The sequence below is a fragment of the Rhinolophus ferrumequinum genome, chromosome 14 (genome assembly GCF_004115265.2).
Source record: "Rhinolophus ferrumequinum isolate MPI-CBG mRhiFer1 chromosome 14, mRhiFer1_v1.p, whole genome shotgun sequence".
Classification (NCBI taxonomy): Eukaryota; Metazoa; Chordata; class Mammalia; order Chiroptera; family Rhinolophidae; genus Rhinolophus; species Rhinolophus ferrumequinum.
This window is the reverse complement of record NC_046297.1, coordinates 66,982,920-67,008,004: the sequence shown is the minus strand read 5'-3', so window position 1 is coordinate 67,008,004 and position 25,085 is coordinate 66,982,920. Positions and strand designations below refer to the sequence as shown.

The window sequence follows — 25,085 nt, the reverse complement described above, 5'->3', positions numbered from 1 at the left end:
CAACTAGCCCTTCTGATACACTTTCTGTCCATCTCAAGGCAATGGAGCCCTGTGTCTTCCCGCCTGGAAAATATGGTGCGTCTTAACCTCACCCTTGGTGTTTATTTGTTTTCGCACAACCCAACGCAACGGAATTCATTGCATTAAATGAATTCAGCATACAAATGTTGAGCATGTGGGTATCCAGGTCACCTGACCAGCCTCTACAGAGACAACTGTGTCCTGAGAAGCATCTCGGTACATCACAAGGAAGTCATCATGCCCTTGTGGTTTTAATTGTTGAAATGATTGCCAAGTCTCCTTAGGAACGCATAGAGAGCACCGAGGTAAAAGAAACGGCAATGTCCTCTATCGTCATCTTCACCTTCCATCTCCATGCGTCTATCCACACTCACCTCCTCCTGCGCTTTTCACCCAGTTCGTGGCACCATGGCCTTCCTGGTCACCCTCAAGCCGTCCTTGCCTCTTCCCCCTGCATCAGTCCCCACATTCAACCAGGCTATTTCCCCAAACCAGTCTTCCACCCGCCCCCTCTTCTCACCCTGCCTTCTCGCATCGGATTCTCACTGATCCCTTGGCTCGCTCCCATCCCTCAGCCTCACAGCCCCGAACGATAAACCTGCCTCCAGTCCTGCGAGAGCGACCACAGATTTCAGAAGTCACTCGCCCCTGCCATCTGGGTGAGAGTCTGACCAGCCGCATGCCCCGCTCTGTCTCCAAGCGACCCCTCTTCCCTGTCACATCTGATGCTTGCTTTCAGGCCTCTGGGTCATGGCAGGGATTGTGTTTTCTCTGCCTACAACCTTTGTCCCCTTCTACCTGGTTAACCTCTACTCATCCTTGAAGCATCGCACTCTGCACCGCTTCCTTCTGGAAGGCTTCCCTGAACCCTCTATCAGGTTACGTGCCCTGCCTCTGGATTTGCACCACACTCAACAAACACCTCTGCCGGTACTTCACACTCCACAGTCATTGTTCAGCTCCTTGAATGTACTGGAGCTTCCCGACGTGGGGGACTGTGACTTATCCCTCTTGATATGCCCCACACTTAGCATAAGCCCTGCGGAGAACTGGTGTTCAGCACGTGAATGAACGCAGGGCAGAATGAATGAGGAAAACACGGTGTCAGGGACACGCGGAGCCCACCAAGTAAACACAGTCTCAGCAGCCCACGTACATCCGCTGGCCACCAAATTAGTTTTCCTCACGCAGACAGACTTCGGACTCTTCACTCCATCTCCCCAAACTCCCCAGTTCAATTGAGTGAGAAGATACCTCATCCCTCCTCTTCCCTGCTAAACAATAATATTTGAAAGTAGATGGTTCTGACTGTCCAGACATCCGTTCCATTCCTTCCACGACAGCTGGGTTAGAACATCCTATTACACAAACAGGCCTCCAGACTCTGACTCCTGAGCATTCTCTCCATAATCAAGGCTGCAGACACACACACACGTTTAGGACTATTGGGGTTTGGCATGGAGCCTGCTTCCGGAGGGTCGATGCGTGTTGTGTGGTCTTAATGTACTTCAGAACACTTCTGCAGGGACCCTGGGTGCGTCTGGGTGGTGCGGGGGAACCTCCCTCTGGGAGTGGGCAGGATTCTAGCCTGGACGGCCCAGGGTCCAGAGGCCACCGTCTATGGCTGCCTTCTCCTGTCTGTATCATTTCCCTCACCCCCGTGCTCTACTTGTACTTCTTTGTCTTTCCCAAATAAATTACGCTCCTGAATGCCTGTGTCAGGCTCTGCTTTGTGCTAAGCACACAGTAATACATAATCAATGACAGCTACTGGAAAGAGCTAATAGGGTCACCCCTCTCGTGGGTACCATCAGACATCTACTCCACGTGCCTCCGGCGACAGTGGCCATCACAGATGCCTTGTCTCCAGCTAGCTCCCAGCACCCCAAGATAATGACACTCACGGATCCAAAACAGATGCCTGGGAAGGGAGGACCAGCCATCAGACTGAGCCTCACCATTGCTCAACGACACAAAGCCTTTGCAATTCGGGATAAACCCAGGAGCATTTCTGCCAAAGCCTGCTTTTCCTATCAAAGTTTAAGTCCCTACGGGCATGAGGGGACATTTAATCTGCCTGTTGTTTGGTTTAATTTGCACTTCGAGACAGTCAGAAATGAGGCACAGGCAGTCCCAGAGCTCTCAAAACCTTTTGCATTAGAAATAAGACGACCGATCCGGCCAGCACCGAGTGGTTGAAGACACGCACAGATGCCACTGGCAACCTGGGAGACGCAGATCCTGACTGGACTCCTCTTTGTGGGCACGCGTCTACCCGCACGAAGGCCCAACAGGAATGGATGGAGGAGCCAGCCCAACCCTCCCCTCCTAGTGGCTGTTCCTGCACCTCCCCGCTCGTCTCTGCGCCTCACACCCGACCCCCAGCGTTCCGGCCCTTTCGTCCTTTTCTCCCCACGGCCCTTTAAAATCTTGGATGAGAATACGCTGCTAGCTCCAGCCTCCAGTTTGGAACATCATGGGTATAGCTCAGGCTGCCTGCTTCCCATCAAAAGACAGCCTTCTAAAAAGCTTTGCCCGCACCCCCAAAAGCACACGTACGCACAGGACACCGAAAAAAACTGACAACTTCAAAAGTCATTCGGTCATCACGCGCTCTCAGTGAGACCAGACAAGGGTACATTCTTTATTTCTTGGGTGCGCACCAAGCACATGCTCTGCGTTAACTATTCACTGTGGATTTATTGTCCATAAATATATTACACATCTTTCTTCCAATGCTTGTTTGCGTCCTGGGCTACCTCTCAGTGTAATAGATACCACATGTTTACTATCCATCATATAAATAAGCTGTTTGATTTTATTTACCTCAGAAGAAACTAAGCGTCCTGGAATGCCACCAAATTCTGCAATATTTTTTTCCAGGCTTTGGGAAATACACACTCCACAGATATTATGTGTTCTCTATGCCAAGTTTTATGCTCGATGGTGTAAATCCAAAATTAATAAGACACAGTCCAGTTCTTAAATTATAACAAAAAACAATCACAGATTTAAAAAATGATAATAATGTCATGTACTATTAATACTGTGTGTCAGATGCTCTATAAGTCTTTCCCATGTGTTATCTGTAAGTGCCGAGAGAGAGAGAGAGAAGAGGTTAAGAAGGTCCCTTTGGAGCCAGACTGCCTGGTTTCAGATCCCAGCCCTTCTGTTTAAAAGCTCCGAGACCTCACTTCTGTGGGCCTCACTTTGTTCAGCTGCAAAATGGGGATAATAATGACAGGAGAGCCCCCCCCCCCAAAGCGCTGTGCTGAGGATTCGTGACTTAGTGAAGGTCAAGGTCAAGCAGTACCTGGCTCATAGTAAGTGCAGCATAAGACATTTTTGTTATTATTGTTCTTATTTTTCCTTTCATCTTCACAACAAACCTGGAAGATGGGAACTGTCATTACGCCATTTTATAGAAAAGCCATTAGGCCTGAAGATATTTATTGACTTGTTCAAGGTCATTTGGTGTCCTGAGCTGGGATTCAACACCACAGGCAAACTCTCAGCTGGACTAGTGAGGTAAGAGGCCCAGGTTCAGGGCTCTGCCCAGGACACCGCCTAGCAGAGCAATGCCTGGAGCATGCACGGAACTCTGGGACGTAGTCTGGGAGGGCTTGTCACCCGGGAGGTGACATTGAGTTCTCCACCATTAGAACTCAGAGAGCTGCAGTCCACTGAGAAGTAGGTCCTGAAAACTCCTCCGGGAGGCAGGACACAGTCTTTGCCCGTCCTTGGAGGACCACACCCCCAGAACGCAGTGTCTGCCCGCCCTTGGAGGACCACCCCCCCCAGGACGCAGTCTCTGCCCGCCCTTGGAGGACCACCCTCCCAGGACGCAGTCTCTGCCCGCCCTTGGAGGACCACCCTCCCAGGACGCAGTCTCTGCCCGCCCTTGGAGGACCACCCTCCCAGGACGCAGTGTCTGCCCGCCCTTGGAGGACCACCCCCCCAGGACACAGTCTCTGCCAGCCCTTGGAGGACCACCCCCCCCAGGACACAGTCTCTGCCCGCCCTTGGAGGACCACCCCCCCAGGACGCAGTGTCTGCCCGACCTTGGAGGACCACCTCCCGCAGAGACAGGAGCCGGGAGGGCTCTGCCAGGACAGCTCCTCTGACCTCCTCTCACCCCTCCCTTCTGGCTGACACCTGCATGCGCTTTCTCCCCTCCTTACTCAGACGATGGATTGGAACCACAGTGCAGAGTTCTGAGTTCAGATGCTGGCAAATAAATAGCGCAGGAAGGAGGCAAGACGGAGCAGGCTTCCCCCAGCCTCACACTGAAACCGCGAGAGGTGAGCTCCTAGACTCTGCTCTTGCCATAAACTCAGACTTATCAGATTGGAAGGAATCTCCCAGGTCACCTAGTCAGTGCTTCTCCAACTCAGGGGGCCAAGCAGTATCCAGACCGCTTATTAGAACAGACTCCTGGGTCTGCCCTGGGGACCTGGGCTGGGGCCTGAGAACGTGCATTTCTACCGACCTCTGGTCACCCGAGCCTGCCACCCCGACCACACTCCGTAGTACTGGGGTGCTCAGCCCCCAGCTCAGGACAGAGCAGGGCCCATGCCTCCTGGGTGGAGACGTGCTGACAGAAGGCAGCACAGTGCTGGGGGGCAGACAGACCCCAGGGGGCCACAGAGGCTAATGCCCCCCTATAAAATGATGGGGTGAGCAGATGACCTCAGAGGTGACCACCAGCTCTAATGCTAGGAGCGTGGAAAAGGTTGGAAGAGCTTCCAAAAGAAAGAAGGGGAAGGAGCAAGCTCCATGTTACCTGAGCCCCTGTAGTGGGGCCCACCGTCCCTCGTACCCCGTGGGATTAGACTGGGCAGTGCAGTTGTTACCACAGAGGGGGAAACACGCCCTGGGGGCATTGGTTTGGGGGGCAGACTGCATTTTTGGCCCCAGTTCTTCACCCCTCCTTATCATCACACATTTTGTGTGGACCTTGCAGTTGCTGCCACTAAAGCTGCAAAGTGTACGTCCCCACCCCTGGACTTTCAGTCGGGCTACGTGACCTGCACTGGCCAGTACACTAAGACAGAAGCGACAGTGTCAGATCCAAGACTCAGCCTATCAGGCCTGACAGGTTTTTCCTGTCCTCTCCTGCTTCTGCCATCAACAGGGGAAAATGTGCACATCCAGAGGGATGAGAGTGTGACAGCTGACGCAGGGCCGGGCCATCCCGGCCAAGTACAGACTAGCCACCTGCCAACTGGCCTCTAAACGCATGAGTGAGTCTGGCTGGGGTCAGCAAGCTGCCAGCGGAGCCAGCCTCCCTCCAGCCAGCCTGCAGCCTTGAGAGCTAAATCAGCGCTCGTGGAATGCTGCTGAGATGCTGTGGTGCTTTGTCAGGCAGCATTTTCGGTACGGTGACTTTTCAGAAGAATAAATCCCTTGGGGTATGGAAAGGGCTCCTAAGAAACTAGCAGAAGACCTGGCTGGAGAAGAAAACTAATTCTGAAGGAACGTGGGCAGGAGACAGAGACTTACTCTTGAACTCCTGGCCTCCCAGACGCCATGTCACCTGGCCACTCCCCTTGTCGTAGGTCACACCAGGACATGTAGCATTCGCTTGGGCTTCGGACGGGTCCCTCCAGTCTTCGACATTGCAAAGCAGGACGTCGGGGGAGCTCAGCAACCCACAGATGATGGGACCTACAGAATCACGAGAGGGAGGAGAGGTTGATGCGAAGGGGAACACGCAGGGACTCACCTCTGTGCCCGGACAGGCCTGTGGGATGGGGATGGGGGACAGTTCCTTGAGAGTGGAGAGGGACACTGCAGCTCAGGAGCCTGGCTTTCAATTGGGCTATTCTTCCCTGCCAGTCCTACAGTTTCCTTATGGCAAATGCCCAAGAGAAGCGGCACCGCGCGCACACACACACACACACACGAAACCAACCTTGAAGGGACTCAGGAAGAACTATTTAGATTTATAAAGTCAGAAACTATTAAAAACCAAGAGCTGTGCCACTGGCAGGGGCTACCCCACGAGGAAGTGAGCTCCTTGTCCCCGGGTGTATACAAGCAGAGACTACACGCCCACATGCCCGGGATGTCCAGACAGAAACCTCTAATGAGGGGAGGCACTGCAATATTTGATCTCGAATATATCTTTTAATTTTGCATTTTAAAAAGCTGCCTCCCTCAAGCTAAGTGAGTTTGATTGTGATTTCAGTTGGATAAATATAGGTAACTCAAAGGCTTTGGATGTCTGCAATGCACCGGCCGTTATGTAAGTGCTTTACAGCTATTCATCCTTGTCATTTATGAACATTGTGATTTCTACTTTAATGATAAAAACATCGAGTCTCATATAAGTTAAGCAAATTGCGCAAATTTACTCAGATTTAGGATTAAATAATGTATGTATCATTCGGATAAATAATCCTGTTAGGTAGTACAGTTGTTCAGATTCTCCTGGGGAAAAATACTTTTTTAAAAAATTATATATATATATATACACACACACACATACACACACACACACACACATACATATATATGTGTGTATGTGTGTATATATCACCCACAAGTCTATTCTCTTTCTTCTTAATTCATGTCCAAATCCAGATACAGCTTCAAATTCCCCAAAATAGGTGACTCATGAATGTCTGCCTTAAGAACGTGACATTTTCTCCTCCTCCCTTCCACCGGCCACTTTTCAACTACAGTATTTTAAAAATCAGCAACAGCATCTCTGTGCAAAAAAATGACCTTAGAGGTCCTCAAACCAGGTGCTTAGACTGACAGAGAGCAAGTTTTGGACGTGCTCGTTCCCTGGCACCAACCACGGAGCTTCTGACGTGACAGGTTGGGGGAGGGGTGGCACCTGGAAATCAGTGTTCCTAGACAGCACCACAGGTGATTCTCTGCACAGCCAGATCCCTGACCTGCGCAGACCACCCCACCTCACAGGTGAGGGAACCGAGGCATGGAAAGGGACAATGGTTTTGCGGGTAGATGAGAAAGCCGAGTGGCTAGCAGGCAAGGGAGTGCTTCGGGAAGGCCCAGGCTGAGCACCTGGGAGCAGGGGTGCAGCAGAGGCTGCTGAGAGCTCAGAGGCAGTCTGAGCCCCTGGCCGTCCCCTCTCACAAGCGAAAACACAGAATCATTGAACTGAATAAGAGGCGGGTGTGTTTTTCCTTCTGCTCTCAGACCCCGGGAGGGAAACCCATGCAGCTTTCTTCTTTAGGTGCTAAAGTATCAACGAGAACTCCGTGTGTCTGAGAGGTGGGAGCCAGCGAGAGATTAGAAGTCACTTTGCCGACCACACTGTCAGCTTCCATTACACTGCCGTGAACCTCGGGCCCCTCGGGAATCCCTCCGAACCCCACTTCCAAGTAGCCTCCACTGAAATGTAGGTCTGGAAGCCTCATGAATCTCCACTAATAATTATCAGAGGAAACAAAGCCATGGAGGGGTTGGAGGTTGGAGGAGCCTGGAGTGTTGCTGGGATGCAGGGGAGAGCGGAGGAGCAGGAATCCACCAGAACGTTAGGTGACTTTCCAGATGGCAGGAGGAGGATGGAGCAGGATTCTGTTCCTGGTTGTCAGCAGGCCCAGCCAAAGCCTTATAAGTGAAAACTCCAAATCTGCCTATTGGAGAAGCCTGGGGAAAACATCTGCCTGGTGTTCTATGTCTGTCTCGAAGACAGCTTAACTTGCAGCACGGAGAGGTGGCTGTTCCACTCAACAGAAATCACAGATCACAGCTGACACTTGGAGGGAAAAGCCAGCAAGGTGCTAGCCAGCAATGGCACGGAAAGAAGGGTTTGTGGGCTTCCTGTTCCATGGAACAAAATAATTCTTCCATATATGATCCTAAGGAAGATGAAGTCAACCTTTCCAACCTGAAAAACCATATGGTCTGGTGAGTAATGAAGCATCTGGGCAAACTGCAGTGTCCTCAGAAAAGATACTTAGCTCAAAGATGGCAGAAGGCTTCCTGGATGTGAATCGCAGTGTCTCCAAGTGTGGGTGCACATGAACACATACTACATACATGGGCAAGTGTACACGTGCCTGTCTGTGTGGATATCATCTATCTATGTGTGTATGTATTTATATATTGCTTCTCCTAACACTAACATGAATGCACGTCAGATAATCGCAGGGCATTAAATCTCCAAGGAGTTTTAGCATCCAGGCTCCTGCCCGACCACTCGGACAAAACCTTCTCATCTCAGCCTCCGCTGCCCGCTGTGAGCTGACCTCAGCAGTCACCTTGTTTGAACGCTCAGCAGCGCTCAGAACTGTTGGCAGCTTGCTCTGTCTTCCCACCGTCTCCACTCTGGTTTCCGTGAAGCAACACCCCTGTAGGTCTCCTCCTCTCTGTGTAGATGCCCGTTCTATGTCTTCTTCGAAGATTCTCTACCTGTTTATAGGTGTTCACGAGGGATCGGCCCCCACCCCCCTCTGTCTTCTCACCCTGTACTTTCTTCCTAGGAAATCCTATCCACACGCTCACTTCTGACACCACCTCAGTGCCAGTAATTCACACAGTTCTATCTCATGCCAGACTTCCCCTCTGAGCTCTGGATTTCTGTATCCAAAAGCTTAGTCTACCACATCGTGTGAATATCTTAAAGGCACTTCAAAGATAGCATACCCCAAATGGACTCGTGACCGTCCCAAATCTTCCTCTTCCATCACCAAATCTGACATCTGATATCTTCCATTATTCACTGTACCAGCAAACTATCCAGCCAGGTGAACAAGCTAGAGAGCCAAGAATGAGCTGACACCTCCCTCTTCCTCGGCCCCTGCGTCCAAAGTCTTGTTGATTTTGCCTCCTAACGACATCTAGAACCTTCCCCCTTCCCCCATCGCCACTGCTATCGCCCCAGCCCTAGCCCCCTCTCTCAGACCGGGACTGGTAGGGTAGCTCCTAACTCACGTCTCTGCATCTGCTCTAACTCCCGGTCCATTGCCTTCTGTACACTTAAGCGAAAGCGCTCGTTTCAACGTTCAAATCTGATCACGAGACACTTTTGCTTAAAACTTTCAATAGCTTCTCGTCATTCTTAGAATAAAAATAACCGTTAGTACAACCTACAAGGCTCTCCATGGCCCAGCGCCTGCCTCTCCCTCCTGCCCCTTCTCACACCAGGGCTCTGCCTTCCCACCCAGCTCTCTGTTCACCAGTGACCACGGCTTCCTCACGTCGTCTCTTCTGTATCATGCACCCTCTTACCACAGGACCTTTGCATATGCCATTTCCTCTGTCTAGAATCATCGTCCCTCTTTTCTTCACTTAGTTAAAACTTACACATTGCTCAACATTGAGGGGAGCCTTAATTTATCTCCCTAAATAGGGCAAAACATCTATTATATGTTTTCATATAAATATAAATATAGCTTATATTTATATTTCATATATTTCATATACATTTCATATATTTCATATATATTTCATATAAATAAAAAATCATATTTACCCTTTATTCAGAACCTAGCAATGAACAATTATCCTCTTCTCTCTCTGGAGTTGGTTGGAAGGAGGTGGGGGCAGGGAGTAGAGCACAAGCGCCCTGTACACGACACATCTAATTCTAACACGTAGCACATTGGACTGGACAGATGTGGTGGTCAGCTAAAGTGGATTACTGACTAGAAGTGAAGTCATAATGATACATGTAAAACGACTTCAGTTATTTTTAATCTTCAGAATTCTCCACAAGTGAATGCAACCAGTCCTATAGATGGCTGTTGTCAACTGCCTGTGTTACTAAATTCACAGTATACCAGGGGCCACATCCATGTCTAGCTTTGCGTGCCCAGTATCTTGATGACAAAAGTCAAGTAGGAATTGCCATTTTCTCTGTCTGGTGGACAAGGGAACTATAACTTAATTTCAGCAACTTGTCCAAAATTGCACAGTCAGAAAGTGACAGAGCAGTGACCAGAGCCCAGGTCTGTCTGACACCAAAGTCCCTTCTCAAACACTAGGCTACACAGTCAAGTACATGGATTTATGTCTCCCCCACTGTTGAGAGACAACAGAAAATTCCAGTTGTATGGATCGCAGGACCTGGCATCCAGTAGTCACTCAATGGATAATCATCGAATGAATGGCCACGGGGCATGAGGATGAACTAACATTTTCTGACCAACGTGGCCAGCCCAGGCTTCCGGGGTGGCAGTCAGGAGCTGTCAAAGACACACCTGAGCTCAAGCCTCAGTGCTATCACTTTGCAAGCTGTGTGACTATGGTTTAAATTCTCTGAGCCTGAGTTTCTCAGTGTGTAAGACAGAGCTTGCGGTGCCTCCCCTGAAGACAACAGTAAGGAAAAAGATGAGCATTACACCGTGAAGCGGCGCGTGGTGTGAGGCTGAAACGGTCCCGGGTGGTCCCTCACTGTGTGTATGCGAATGTCACCTTCTTCGTGGGTGTGGTCACCTCATGTGTGCAAAGTCCCACGGCCGTCTCCACCCCGTCCATCCTGGCTTCTGGGACCCTACACACTGCCCGACCTTTGCAGACCGCGGGTTGTCATTTACGTTACCTCCTTGCACTTGCGCCAGGATGAAGCCATCGCAGCACGAGTCGCGGTCACATGCAAGGAAGCAGAAGAGGTAAACCTCCCTCAGATCAGCTCCTACGGCTGAGAACACGACGGGGCTGTACATTCCAGAGAGTGTGTTTTGGAAACCAGTTGGTTCAAACATTTTCTGACTTGTTGTGGCGAATTCTTGGCCTGGGGAAAAGGCAGAAAAAAAAATTTTTTTTAAAGATTTCAAAACAATGGAGGGTCGAGCAGAGTTTGCTGGCCGTGAGCCAGTGGACCCTCTGATTGTGCTAGGGGAAGTGTGCGGCCCGGGATGAGACGCTCCCTGTGCCACGAAACTTCTGGATATGCCTCTGCGTGTGGAGCGTGGAACCCACCCCTGCCATGGTCCCAAACCCCAGACCTGGACGATCGCCCATGATACCTGTGAGGGTCTAAAGGGGATGTGTGGCGAGATGGCAGTTGTGATTATTTTTATTATTACCAGCAAACATTTACTGAGCTCCAACTATACACACAGACACCGCGCCACACGCTTTACCTACACGACATCATTGCATCTCACTGCCCTGAGAGTTACCTTTGGCTCCCTCCGCTATCACGTGTGTTTTTATAACACAAAGTGGTTCAAACACGTGGTGGGCGGGAGGCCAGGCCACTGTAACGCTGAAGTCGCGACGGTGGAGCTACAGTTTCCCCAGCATATCACGTGTCTTGCGCTGTGCAACAGCAGGTGAACACAGAACAGAGGAAAACAGTAGGACGCAGCAAGGTGCAGAGAAATGGGACTGGACACGATGGCCTTCGGCCCGCCTTCTTCCTCTTGCGTTTTGACAACTGCCATTTGGCCTTCTTTTTGTGCATCTGGCTCTTGTCTGTCTCTATACCTCAGCAGTGGCCACCCTCCCCTTCACCCGCCCCCATCAAGCTGCCTGCCCTTTACATTTCCTGTAGCATTTCAAAACAGTATGTCTTTGTTTTGAAACTGGATTTCAAATGGGATCGTTACTGCTCTTGTCGGTCCCCAGGTTAGAAATGCCAAGGCTCAGGGTCTGCCCGTCCCTGAGTCTGGTTTGCCCATAAGCCCTGTCATTCTTAGAGGATCCTTTTACAAACGTGAGATTTGTTCAGGGACAGATATGTAGTCTGTTTCCCCCAGCAGCTCGGTTCCCTGGAGCCATTCTCTGCAGTTCGGTGCAGTAGTCACTAGCCTTATGCGACTATTCAAATATCAATTTCAATTCCTCAATGTTCATGTCGCCATAGCCAAATTCCAAGTGCTAGTGGTCACACGTGGCTACTGCCTAGCATTTTGGACTGCAGCGATTTTTCGACCATTTCCATCACTGCCGCAAGTTCCACCGGACAGTGCTGCCCAGGATGGCAGAGCCAGGTCTCAGCTCACCTGGGCATCGTTCACGCAGCCCCTCAAGGATGACCACTGGCCCTGAGACCCTCACATGGTGGGCTCCTGTCCTTCAGGTCCCCACTCTAACTCTCCCTCCTGGAAATCCCTTCCCTGACCACCCTAAAGGAGCTCATGCCCGTTCTTCTTTTCATTCTTTAATTGTGATAAAATATGCACAACGTAAGATGTTCCATTTTAACTATTTTTACGTGTACAGTTGAGTGGCGTTAAATACATTCACATTGTTGTGCAACCCTCACCACCATCCATCTCCAGAACTTCTTCATCCCAAGCTGAAACTCTGCACCCACCAGACACCAACTCTTCATCTCCCTCTTTGCCTCTAGTGACCTGCATATTCTATCCTCTGTCTCTGTGAGTGTGACTGTCCGACAGCCCAGTACGTCTTGCCCCACTGTCCTGTTTCATACTCATCAAAGCACTTATCATCCTCTGAAATGATCTTATTGCTAGATGAATTCCTTTATCCATCAGTGATTCTGTCTGGTTTGTTCACAGCCGTACCCACGGTGCCTGCCAAGGTGTGTATCATACGTGGTGCTCAGTAAATACTTATGGGACGTGCCAGTGCTGAGCAAAACACACAGTGGTCAAGCTCCGGATGCCGGAGCAGGTCTGGGAGGGCTTTTAGAGTCAGGGAGGTCATGGCCTTAAGTGCCGGGTCCCATCCTGACGTAGTGGCAAGAGGCTTCCTATTTCTAGACCTCGTCTGTGAAATGAGGGGTTGGGATAGACAGTCTCCAAGGAACCTTCAGGCACTGCTTTCCTTTGATTCTGAGAAATGACATGGCTCCGCCCGCACGCTCCAGGCTGCACACTTGTAGTGGGTGCAGACAGACGGTGGTACGGACGGCAGATCAGATCAAGCTGCCCCATCTTCCGGGTCTCATGAGCTCAGGCATGTGAAGAGACGTGCTTGACTGCCTCCTAGGTGCCACAGAATGTACTGGAGACTTTCAGAAACCGTGTCCTTTCCCCCACAGCTGGGACATTGCATTCCCATTTTACAGAAAGTAGAATCAAGAAGTCATTCTGGACCTGAGTGGGGAGGAATGTGTGAAACCAGGTTCCACTCATTCCAGCCTCCTGTCTCTCTCCACTGTACCAGGATCCAGAATGGCTGGGTCTGTGCATTTTCTGCTAAAAATATTTTTTAAAAAAAAACAAAAAAGCAAAACACAGTTCTGCCCTTGATTACTTTGGCAGCAAGGAAGCTTCACAATTCCCCTTGTAATCTTCCCCCAAAGTATAAACTTTCAGGAGAGGAAGAGGGGAAAAAAAAAAATACAGTTGCATTTTTTTTTTTTTAAATGAGGTAAGAAGCCAAGGTATGGTTTTAAAGAACATTTTTGGGAGGGGCACTTGTTTAAGTTTTGCTTTTTAGAAAATAATCTCTGTGCTTTGTTATTCTTAAAATAGATAGTAAATATAATTGGAATAAACACTGGGGCTGAAATTCCAGTAACCCTGGCCGTAGATCAGAGAGCTGGAGCTCTGCCACGCTCCACTCTCCCAGGAGAAACCTCCTCCAACACAGGATGGAGGCAGTAGGCGAAAGAAGGACTAGGGACACAAAACACAAACGCTTGTCCCTGCTGAGACCCTACCGAGGTCAGATGAGGCTTTGGGCCTTGGCGGTGGCATTGTCCCCACTTGCTGCCAGCTGTTCACAGCACAAGTCTGAAGCTACTGGGAGCCAGGCCACCTGCCTTGAGTTACGGACCTAAGAGAACGACATGCCTGCCACCCTCATTCCTACTCCCAAATCCCCACTCAGTCCCCTCGGGCTGTTTTCCGGTCCCCAGCCTTAGCTTCCTGTCATCAGGACACTTTGAGCGAGAATGAAATTTTAGCATAGAAACCTCCTGCACTTGTTGTTTCCACATGCCACACACGGTTCTAAAAGCATCGTATGTGTCACCTTATTACTCGTGACTCCTAGTTTACTGGTGAGATAGCATTAAAACCTAGAATGCTAAGGAATCTGCCCAGATCACACAGCTGGTGTGTGACGGAGCTGGGGCAACCCAGGCAGGCGTCGCCAGTGCCGTCACCCTCATCACGTGAAGTGAGGGCCCCAAAGAGCAGTGGTGAGGGCGGTATCCCAGCTCACGGCCCCGCCCAGCTCACACCGCTCTTGGCCCAGACTGAGAGGAGGCAGGAGGTGAGCGGCACCGGGCAGGCTGCACAGGCCCCTGGATTCTGAGAGAGACCTGCTGCGTCTCCCACACGTAGGGCAATTCAGACACACTGAGGTTCAAACCCAGCTCCCAATTCACTACCGTGTTTCCCCGAAAATAAGACCTAGCCAGGCAACCAGCTCGAATGCGTCTTTGGAGCAAAAATTGATATAAGATCCGGTCTTACAGTAAAATAAGACCGGGTCTCATATCATATCATATCATATCATATCATATCATATCATATCATATCATATCATATCATGCCGGGTATAGTATAATATAATATCATATCATCACATAATATAATGTAAGACCAGGTCTAATATTATTCTTTGCTCCAAAAGACGCATTCGAGCTGACTGTCTGGCTAGGTCTTATTTTCGGGGAAACACGGTAGCAGTATGACTTTGGGCAACTCTCAATCTCTCTCAGCCTCAGTTTCCTCACCTGTAAAATGAGGATTATGAGTCTCTTTTTGCCTTCCTTCAAGAAATTCTGTAAGGGTGGCATGAAAGGATGTATGGGCATGTGAGCTGAAAACTGAAACGTGATTCACTTTGCTACTCAAAGCGAGGCCCGGGGACCAGCAGCTGTGGCATTCCTGAGAGGTTATCGGGAAGGTGGAATCTTGCCTCAGAATGTGCATTTTTACAAGCCCTGCAGGTAACACACCTGCACATCGCAGCTGGAAGAGGTCCTGAGCATGGGGTGCTGACAGAGGACGTGCTTGGAGGTTTGGGCTGGTTGTGAGAAGGTCTGCCCACTTCCAGGGAGGGTGGAGAGGAAAGGGAGGAGAGGAGAATGAAGCTCCACAGGTGGCAGGGCCCAGGAGGGGCAGCTGCAGGGATCCCGGAGCCCAGATGCTGCCACATCACAGGCAGCCTGACGGGCTCGCGTGGGGCGCAGAGTCTGGACTCTGCTGGGTTCTGCCCATGGCCTTTGCGTTTGCTCTATACCTTAGTTCCCCAGCTGCAGAATGAGCCTCCCAATCCTTCCGAGCCTGTGCTGAGGACCAAACACCACGACACGAAGGACCCAGCAGAGGGAGGCTGAGCTCAGTGCGTGGAGGGGGCTGGGGGCAGTTTGGCTCCTCCCCGAATGCACCCTGCTGATTGGCCAAGTTCAGCCACTGAGGCCCCGAGGCGTCCAGCTTGACCAACTTACCCTTTTTCAAATAAACAGCCAGAGGGTCTTGATCCCTGGCCCTCACTTTCACTTGGCACTGAAGACTCACAAAGCTGGCAGCCTTCGAGTTCCCCAACGTGTCCTGATCCTGGAAATGGAAAGAGGCTGCATTATCATCCCGTGAGAGTTGATTCAATTCAACAAGCATTTATCAACCTCTAACCATGGCTAGACACTGGGGTTGCAAAGATAAAAAAGAGCAGATCGGGGCTCATCAGTCAATCCCACTCTGCTGGAGCCCACAGACATGGAAGCAGTAACTGCCAGCCCAGAGTGTCGGCTGCAATGACGCATGCATTTCAAGAGGAGGTATTTACAGAAGAAGGAGTGATGAACTCTATCGAGAAAGAGGAGCTAGTTTCCCAGAGGAAGTGAATCTGGGTGGGGTGCTGATGTATGAGTGAGAGTTCAGAGGGTAGAAACCAGAGAAAGGGAATTTTAAGTAGAGGAAACAGCAGAAATGGAGTTTTGAGAACTAGGTCCAGGGGTTCTCCGGGACTGTCAGTAGGAGATGAGGAGTGGTGGGAGAAGAGAGAGAGGCGGGAGCCAGTTTTTCGAAGACTTGTAGGCACACAGCTTGTATCCAGTGAGAGTCAGGAGAACGTCCTCGGAAATGAAGAGGTCAGACCTGCGAAGACCTGGCCATTCTCACGTAACTCGGATCGCTCTTTCTATTTCCAGCATTCTTACTGTGTGGGTGTGGAAGGATAAATCTGTTTTTATCGATTTGTGTTTTGTTCCCAGTAGTTTGCCCTCCCCCCAACCCCCCTCAAAGTTGCCCAAGTTTGAGTTTCCTGGCTGGGAGATTGGGGAGGGCAGAAGGTAACACAGAACTATTAATGGTGATCGTTCTCCTTGTTTTTTAGAAAACCTGAACTCACTGAAGGCATGCTGGCCTGGGGAAAGAAGAAGCACCTTTGAGAGGGAAAGCTTCCCGCCGACCGCAGGAGGGCTTGAGTTGCGGGTCCCAGAATACAGGAGCCCCAGCTCCTTCTGTGGTCAGGCCCGGGTGGGGGTAGGGCGAGGTTCAGCTAGATGATACACCTGGGGTGCCTGACCCAAAGCGTGGGGCTCCTGCCATGGCAGCGTCCACTACACAAGCCATACCTGTCCCAGAAACAGCGGCACCAAGGAGCCTGAGGGACTAGCCCGGGGCTGTGTGGCTCCACCACTCCTCATCAATGACCAGCACCCCCACCCTGGGCCCCAGAAGGGAGCCTTAAAATCGTTGAGCTGGGATTTCCTGCGCAACTGATGTGTGGATTACGTTATTATTAATAACAGCAGTGATGGTAACTATGATATTGTCACTGAGCCTTTGCTCTGCAGAGAAACTGTCCTGTGAGCTTTTCTACGCATGACTTCACTCGATCCTCACAACCATCCTGTGAGGTGGGGGCCGTTCTTACCCCAAGACCACACGGGGGCTCTGAGGAAGCAAGGGGCAAAGTATTGGGGCTGGGACTTGAAGCCAGGCCACTGGCTCCCGAGCCACATTCTTGGCGACCCTCCCTCCGAGAGGGCGTCTCTCATGGGCTGAGGAGCTGCAGGGACAGCTCATTTCTTTTTCATTTTATTTTTTTAAGACAAAATGCTGTGTTTCGTGTAGACTAAAATCCATATATACTACACAAGAAGCTGTCAGTTATCAGGATCAAATGATCAATAATCTGTTTGCTCAGAGAAATGCCAGGTGCTTTGTAAGCGCTCAGTAAACGTCAGCTATTTTCGTTACCACTATTCGTTCTGTAAGGTGGTTCTGATCCTTTAGGGAAAGAAGGAGTAGAATTTCTTTAAATCAGGGATTCCCAATGATTTGACAGTTGCCTAGGGAGCCACTGTCCCTGAGAGCTGTGATCTCAGACCCCTCAACCACAAAGGACCTGAGGGAGGTCCGGACACAAGTGTCCTGTTAGCAGAATCACTCGGCATGGACCAGCCAAGATGAGGCAGCAGCATCTGGAACCTCCAGGTAACAAATAAGTTGAGCTGGTCTGCACTGTCTGATGGCAGGAGGTGACACCAAGGCCATGTGCTCAGTCCGGACGTTAACGACAGTGAGTTCTTGCTCAGTGTCACCAGCCAACTAGCCTCTCTTCCCTGTCCACCTACACCCCTCATCTCCCCCTGGTATATCTTAAGGCAGGTCTGGATCATGATAGTGAAAACAATAAAGTCCATTGTCATCCTCCTCCAGATGGAGCTCAGTGGAGCTAGCACTTCCTTCACAGTCCACTCTGTGTCTTGTGTTACCTTCTCGCATCTTCACCGGAAGCCTGTGGGTTACAGACTCCATTTTACAGATGAGGAGACCTCGGTGAAGGACCCTGCCTGTAGTCCAATGGCCCCAAAGTGGCCGGCTGAGATTCAATCCAAGACCCCTCCTGCCTCTTCTCTAGATCCAGCCCCAAAATTCAGGGTGCACCCTCCACGCTCCTTCCGAGATGTCGTTTACGAATACACACTCAGGTGTAAGCACAGGTACACGGATCAAAGGCATGCAAAGCACCACTACTGGTGATGTCGCACAGCTGCTAACCAATCTGCACGTCCCTAACAAAGGGATAAATCATCCACAGCCAGAGACTGGATTGGGGTGATGCCTCCAAAAAGAACAGGGGTTACTATAGAGATACAGAAAGTAAAATATTAGGTGAGAAAACACAAGGGAGAAGAATGATGTACTATAAAATATTAGCATGTAATCCAACAAAAAAATGATGCTTATAAACGCACGGAAATTTTCTGGATGGGTCCCTAAGGAGCTAGAGGGTAAAAACGGAGATTTGTATGTGTTTAGCAGTTAGGAAATTAGGAGACAGGAGGGCTTTCACTGCGAACCCTTCCGTGCTAGTTCATGATAACAACGGAATTGCCAATAGTCTACCAGCTTGACTTCAAGAAACAGCAACCATGGGGTTCTAACCACATGAATAATAAGTTAATATTTAACTTTTTTCTTTTTAAACCCTAATCGTGTTTTACTTCTATGATGGAAAAGAATTCCGGGCTCTGGGACTCAGAGGGACAGTTAGTCTCAGGGCTCTAGACAATGACCCGTGGTACCCAGTGCCCCAGCTGCCCAACGAGGTGCTGGGGGCTGGGGGGAGAGCTCAGTGACGAACTTCTCGTCTGACTCATGTGCCAGGAAACGATCCTGCTCAGAGGGATGGCCCCCTTGTGCCAGTTTCGTCCTGAGCCAGCGCTGGTTTAGTGCAGTTACAATTTCCCCAAGGCTCATCACTTGGAAGAAACGGAGGCGACATGGAATGAGCTATTGACAATCTCATTCCGTCACCTGATCAGTTTGGTGTCAATTCAATCAGAGTGTGTCTGACAGAACAGACACGAGGCGGAAATGCCATGCGCTGCCATGACTCACCTGACCAGAAGGTGTGCAGGCGATGTTGTCACTTGCCCAAGCATAGAAATCACACGAGACTTCCGACCCTGCCGTGGACACCGTCAGGAAGCTACAGGCCTGATCCAACGCACAGTCTGCAAGCAGCAGGGGACAGTCACACGCCTGTCTCTGCCAGGGGATGCTGAGGACAGATGGGGACGTCCCCCCAGCCCGCGCCCCCAACACGCACGCACACACACACACGTGCTCACCTGCAACATGGGACAACAAAGATGATTCATGAATGATTGTAGGGTTATGAGAATCCTTGTACAGACACAGTATGCTCAGTAAACGAAAGCTGGTATTACGCCTCTCTGGCCTCACTATTAAAACAGGTTTACCTCCGAACCTGGACAAACAGCCCTACGAGGAACTAGCAGCCTTCATCCCCGCTCTGTCACCCTCAGCATAGCATTGCCTTTGCCACATAGAAACACAATAAACTCGCAAGTGATATTGTGAGGAGTTAAATGCATATTTGGGAGATTGACTGACGACAAAGTGTTTCTGATAAAGTATATTTTTTCATGACAGTTTTAGTGGTTCTATTTGATTCGCCTGGTCAGATCAGTAGAGCTTCCTTCCACACCAGTCTCCAGGGGCCCGTCTCCCCACCACCTTTTACCTGCCAAGCACTGCATCAGTCGGGGTTCAGAACCAGGGACTCTGGACCGGACGCCCACAGCCACGTCGGCACTGAAGACCACCGTAGATTCTGGAGCCTTCTCAAATTTCTGCATCACTGAGAGAAAATTGGAAATTTATGAAATCTGACTATGAAGGGTAGGACCCAAAAAGAGTGCCAGCTCAACAAGTCACCTCCTGTTCACAGCCCGTGGTCACACAAGTGTCCCAAGGAGAGAAGTCCCTTCTCAGGTAGTTCCAGCATGCTACCTCGTTTGTAACCCTGAGAACTAGGACGTACCATGCCACCCTTTTTCTACCTCATTGTCAGGAAGTAAGGAGAAAATGTAGCATTATGTTAGTCCTTACAACTTATTTTACTTTCTCATTGATACTTATTTTCTATCTCAGTTGATATTTCCCTGTTCTTCTCTTTGAGTGCTAATTAGATCCTATAACTATTTTAGTGAAAATCTTCTTTCCAGATAGCAACTTGACTTCTTTCTGGAAAGAGGTAAGTTATTTTTAAGATGACAAATAAAACATGTGCAGATGGGTTCATGTAATTCTGAAAATATGTCACGTGGCTCAGGCACTTTTGTGCCACTCTTTGCTTACGTGATATATTAGCATCTATTTTTCTAGCTACCATCAACATACCTGAACTTCTGTCTGCTAGAGCTAATGTAGTTTTATGCTCACAGAACTAAACAAGGGAGGAAAAAGAAAGACAATTTCCAAAGCTACAAGACTTGGAACTCACTCTGTACCAAGCAAAAATCATCGTGGGAAACTCTCTAGGAATATTTATTTTCACAAGCCAAAAGGCCGGAGGGGGTCAATATTTTGCCAAAAAGACAAGTCCCAAAGCACATGAGCACTACTTTTTTACAGACCTAAACATGTACCTGAGCACTTGTTCTCATACACATCTATTGCTTTATGAAAGAGACTTGTGTCTAGGTTGGTTTTCACTATGCTAATAAATTCAAGATCATCCAAAGCAATCTTTTCGTAGCTTTCATAGTAAGTGCAGGAAAAAAAAAAAGTTTATTCCTTTTGAGATCAGGTTGGGAGAGGGGAGTATTAATACAACAGAAATAACATGCTTTAAGCCTTCATCAAAATTTTTGACATAGAAAAGAATTCTAATTTTACCAAGTGCTCCTTCCACATTGATTACTGAAGTTGCCAAGTTCATGTACTCAGCCCATACTCGACCCTTCTGCGCTCACCTCCTTCTCTCTCTTTTTTTATTTTAATTTTTATACTCCTTGTTATCACGTTTGTGGAGACTGCAAGCTCCAGTCCAGCAAACACCATGCTATCTGCAGCCCAGTGCCCCCACGGCTTCAACGGCATAAACCAGACGCTCACAACACCCTAGGAGACTAAACAAAATTTGAAAGGTCTTTCAGTTTCCAAGTAAAGTCTTCCCAGTAACCTAAAATGCAGTGAATGTAGTATTTCAGTTAGAAAATCTGTTAGTTTTGGAAAAGGGACACCTTGGTTGATAGAGACCTTCACATTGCAGCACTCTATGAAGAAGTATACGGCCAACAGAACAGAAACAATCCATGAACTGAGTTGCCAGTGATTCCGTGGAATGCTGAGTTAGCCAGCAAACCCATATATTCCGTTATATAATTTCCCGCACACCTAATTTCTACGTAACAGATATTTACAAAGGTCTTGGTGTGTTTGATCATGATTCTCGCACAATGCATCATGGCTATTTGTGTGCCTGTCTGTTTCCAAAACAAGGACAATGTTCTGAGAATATTTGAACCTCCACTAGCTGGGACAGTGGCAGAGATACTAGTTTCCTGTTTATTGGATGTATGCATGGATGGATGGATGGATGGATAGATGGATGGATGGACAGATAGAGGAATAACTGCCAATATCATCACAACACCAGGAAACCTGGAAAGAATATTGTGGTGCTCTCTGAGGGTCTCAACTTCCGGGTTGTGAGGGTTAAGCAGAATAGTATGAAAAATCCAGCACGCAGTACCAATTTAGTAAGTGCCAGGTCCCTTTGCCCCCAAGGGCACCTGCCTAAGTGTCAGGGCTTGTAAAATTGGCCACAAAGAATTAGGGTGATGGGAAAGTCTCCTTTCCTGATGACCTTTAGGAAACAGTTTCAAAGAAGCCCAGATAAGTAGAGCGATCCATTCTTTCTGACAAGCACCAACTGCTACGGAATAGAACAAAGAGCAAGGTGCAGGTCTAGCCCCAAAGGACAGCGCTGTCTAATAAGGCCAGAGTCCAGAGCGGCAGCTGAGGTATGCAGTTTTACTGCATTCTGAGAGCAATGCAGACCACAGAAGAGTTTTAAGGGGCATTGCATAAACAGAATTGCCTGTTAGAATAATTGCTCTGAGGCATCGTAGAAAACTCATTGGAGAGGGGCAGACTGGAGCAGGAAGGAGTTAGGAGGCTAAAGTGTAGCCCATGTGGGCGATAACCCAGGCCTGGACGCAGTAAGGGAGTGTGGGGGTGGAGAAGGGGCATTTCCCTCTACGCCTTTTGCTTTTTCAAAAGGACAAAAACCTCCAAAATGAGACTGCAATTTCACTCCCAAAGAGGAAGATTGTCTCAAAGGTAAGTTGAAAGGATTCTGAGAGGCAGGTTGATATCCCAGTGGGGAACCAGCTTCTTCACATGGCCCGAGATGGAGCTTTAAGCTCAGAGCTTTGCACAGGAAGCCAAACATGCTGAGGATCAATGTAGCGGCTGCTGCAAGCCATGCCCCGGGGGCACCCTGCGCTGGCCAAGCTCAGCTGGTGCTCATAAACACTGCTGGTGCCCTGACTAAACCGTGTCCTTTCCACTCCAGATGAACACAGGGCAGAACAAGCCAGGAGATGCTTTACAAAGTGCCCAGGGATCCTTGAAATGAAGCCACCGACAGGGAGGCAAAGAGGGCTGGAGTTCAGAGGCAAGCGCTTGGGTGACAATCCCAGAATGTCGAGGAACCGCCAGCACCCTTGGGCAAGTGGCTTCCCATCTGTGGACATCTTTTCCCTCAATTTTGAGGGACAGCGAAGATCTGCCTACCGGATCTCCTGAAGTACCTTCCAGCTCTAACTCCCCTGATTGCTATAGGTTCCCAGCAGAGAGAATGCTGGGGAAAAAAATAATGACTTTCGGTGGGTTTGCAATTTATCCATGGGGACACACACACACACACACACACACACACACCCCTGGGATTTACTAGTGCTTTGCTAGAGAAAGGAAATGATTGTTCCGAACATTAGAAAATGAAAATTTCTCACTTGAATTTTCTTGGATGTTTTATGTCATTGGTTGCACCACTTTCCCTAGCGAGCAGGCCAGCTATGTGTGCAAGTGTGCGTGTGTTATGTGTACACAAGTGTGCATATGCAGGTGTGTGTTTAATGAGGAAGCCGATAAATCCAGGTACAAGCAGATTGTGTAACAGAAAGAATGGGTGTGAAAGTCAAACACACACCAGTCCAACTTCCAGGTACGTTATACCCTGACTATGTAATGAAGATAAACACCCCTTGCCTTAGTTTCCTCAGCTAAATTATTGGGGATGATAATATCTACCCCTTGGCACCCTGTGAGGTTTAAACAAGACAGGCTATATACAACACCTGGCACGGGGCCTGGCACACAGTAAGCCCATGTACGTCAGGCTCTCTCCTTACACAGAAATCTAAGAGGCTCTGGCAGCCAGGGCTTGCTCTCAAGCGTGCAAAGGGAAGCCAGGCCCTCAGGCAGTGGAAGGCGAGTCTGCAGAAAGGTGGAGCAGACTCCTGAAGACGGAGGAGGGCAGACTCGAAGGGCCGTGCAGATGGCCTCAGCCTGGTCCTTGTTTAACAGACGAGGAAACAAGGCAACTGGGGTTACGGAGTCTGCTGATCACTCTGAGCTTGTATGACCTCTGATAGTTACCTCACTGCTAACACACTGCACTCCCCCACAAGGCAGCATTACTATCCCCATTTTACAGATGAGGAAACTGCCGAAGGCACGTGACTTGCCCAAGACTACACAGCCAGCCAAGGGCAACATTAAACGGGTTCTGACCCCACTCCCATGACACTTAGTCTGGTAGAAACTTCGTCAGTTCACCCGAGACTTTCCCACCCATTATCTCATTGAAGAGCTGTTTGTTGTCTTCATAGGATGGGGTTGACCTTCACAGTGTCTCAGGAGACAGGCCACTGCGGGGCTGAGGATCAGAGAAGTTGAGCAACTTGCTCTGGGGTGCCCAGCAAGCGAGTTATGGAACCAGGACTGGCCCTTACATCTTTCCACCGCATCCCACTGAGGGAGAAACACTGACCAGCCTTTGGGAGGCAAGCGGCCCACACACAAAAAAGGGAAGCTCCTGTGGATTAACTTTGAAAATTCATTTCTCAGGCATCCTGAAGTATTTATGAGGTTTCACCTGAAACGTACTTTCCAGTGATTAAAAATGAGAGAGAGAGAGAGAGAGAGAGAGAGAGAGAGAGAGAGAGAACAAAAGAGCAAAATTGTTGGATCCACGTGACAATATTTGTTCATTCTACTATTCTTTCAGATCCTACAGAGATGAAAACTTCCCAAAATAAAAAGTTGGAGACAAAAGCATCTCGCAGGTCTCTCCCTTTCTAGAAAGCCCTTGAGAGTGCATGCCCCCTTCCCAGGAACGTGGCTCACTGAAGGGTCTGCACATACTCAGACACTGGGCGTCCACGAGTGGGGCCTCCGTCTCCGACCACGGCAGCCTCTGCCCCTCGCCATCCACACAGAAGGCCTTCCCACTGTCCCTGTTGCTCTGGCTGGCTCGGAACCGGCCATCCTGGTCACACTGCAGGCCCACCTCATTCCTCTGACAGTCAGTGACACCTGGAACCAAGAGAAGGACACCACCATCGATGACGTGCCTCTGAGATCCCCTCCTCTCTGGACTCCCAGGCTCCCAGGCGTCAGGTCACACACTGAGCCAGACACTCTCTAGCTTAACACTGCTAGCGTCCCCACCCTGACCGAAGGACGATGTCCAGGCTCCCTTTGGGCCCAGTGAGACCCCGGTGGTGATCTGGCCCCACCCGTCTAACGTGGCACATGCGCCCTGCGCTGCCACAATCTGCTGCATGCACTGTGGGGCGTCCGCCCAGCCCTTCGCTGACACCACTTGGTCAAACACAGGCTCAGCTCAGCTGGTTCTTCTTCTGGTGTGCCATTCTCCTCAGGCCTCAATCCCTTGGCTCTTCAACGGGCATGGGCTTTCATTTCAAGCCTGGTTTCCTCAGGGAAGCCCCCATGCCCTGCCTGCCCACCGTTACACACTCTGCTCTCTCTCCCCACACCTCTCCCACAGCACGAAGCCTCGTTATTTCTCCCAGGTGTCTGTCTGAATGAATGGTTGACGCCTGTGTGCCTCCCACTCCATTGAACAAGCGCCAAGCAGGCAGGGGCCGGATGGGTTTTGTTCCCTATTGTACCCCAGTGTTCTGACACATAATACAAGCTACTCCCTGTGATATTGTGATTTATAATAAAACATACATGGTTCCCCTTTGTCCCTGTTTCTGGCACAGAGCTCCTAAAACTTTTGGAATTTCCTAAGTGATAAAAGCCAGAATGGTGTCTTTTATTATGTTAATGAGGTGGCTTTTGGACAGCACTTAGGGATGAGGGCTGGTTGCCAGGGGAAGCTAGGTGATTAGCGGGTTGGAAGTTTCAGCCCCA

At 49.7% G+C, this 25,085-nt stretch overlaps 1 protein-coding gene across 1 annotated transcript in view; it reads right to left on the bottom strand.

The window, feature by feature from the left end:
• Positions 1-25,085, bottom strand: part of TG (thyroglobulin) — a 216,260-nt gene that overhangs the window by 147,320 nt on the left and 43,855 nt on the right. Inside the window, exons 22-27 of the mRNA XM_033126377.1 lie at positions 24,069-24,239; positions 19,372-19,488; positions 18,723-18,838; positions 15,320-15,428; positions 10,541-10,732; positions 5,524-5,688 (exon numbers count right to left, since the gene is read on the bottom strand). Coding sequence (XP_032982268.1) covers positions 5,524-5,688; positions 10,541-10,732; positions 15,320-15,428; positions 18,723-18,838; positions 19,372-19,488; positions 24,069-24,239 — 870 coding nt within the window. The remainder of the gene's footprint in view (positions 1-5,523; positions 5,689-10,540; positions 10,733-15,319; positions 15,429-18,722; positions 18,839-19,371; positions 19,489-24,068; positions 24,240-25,085) is intronic.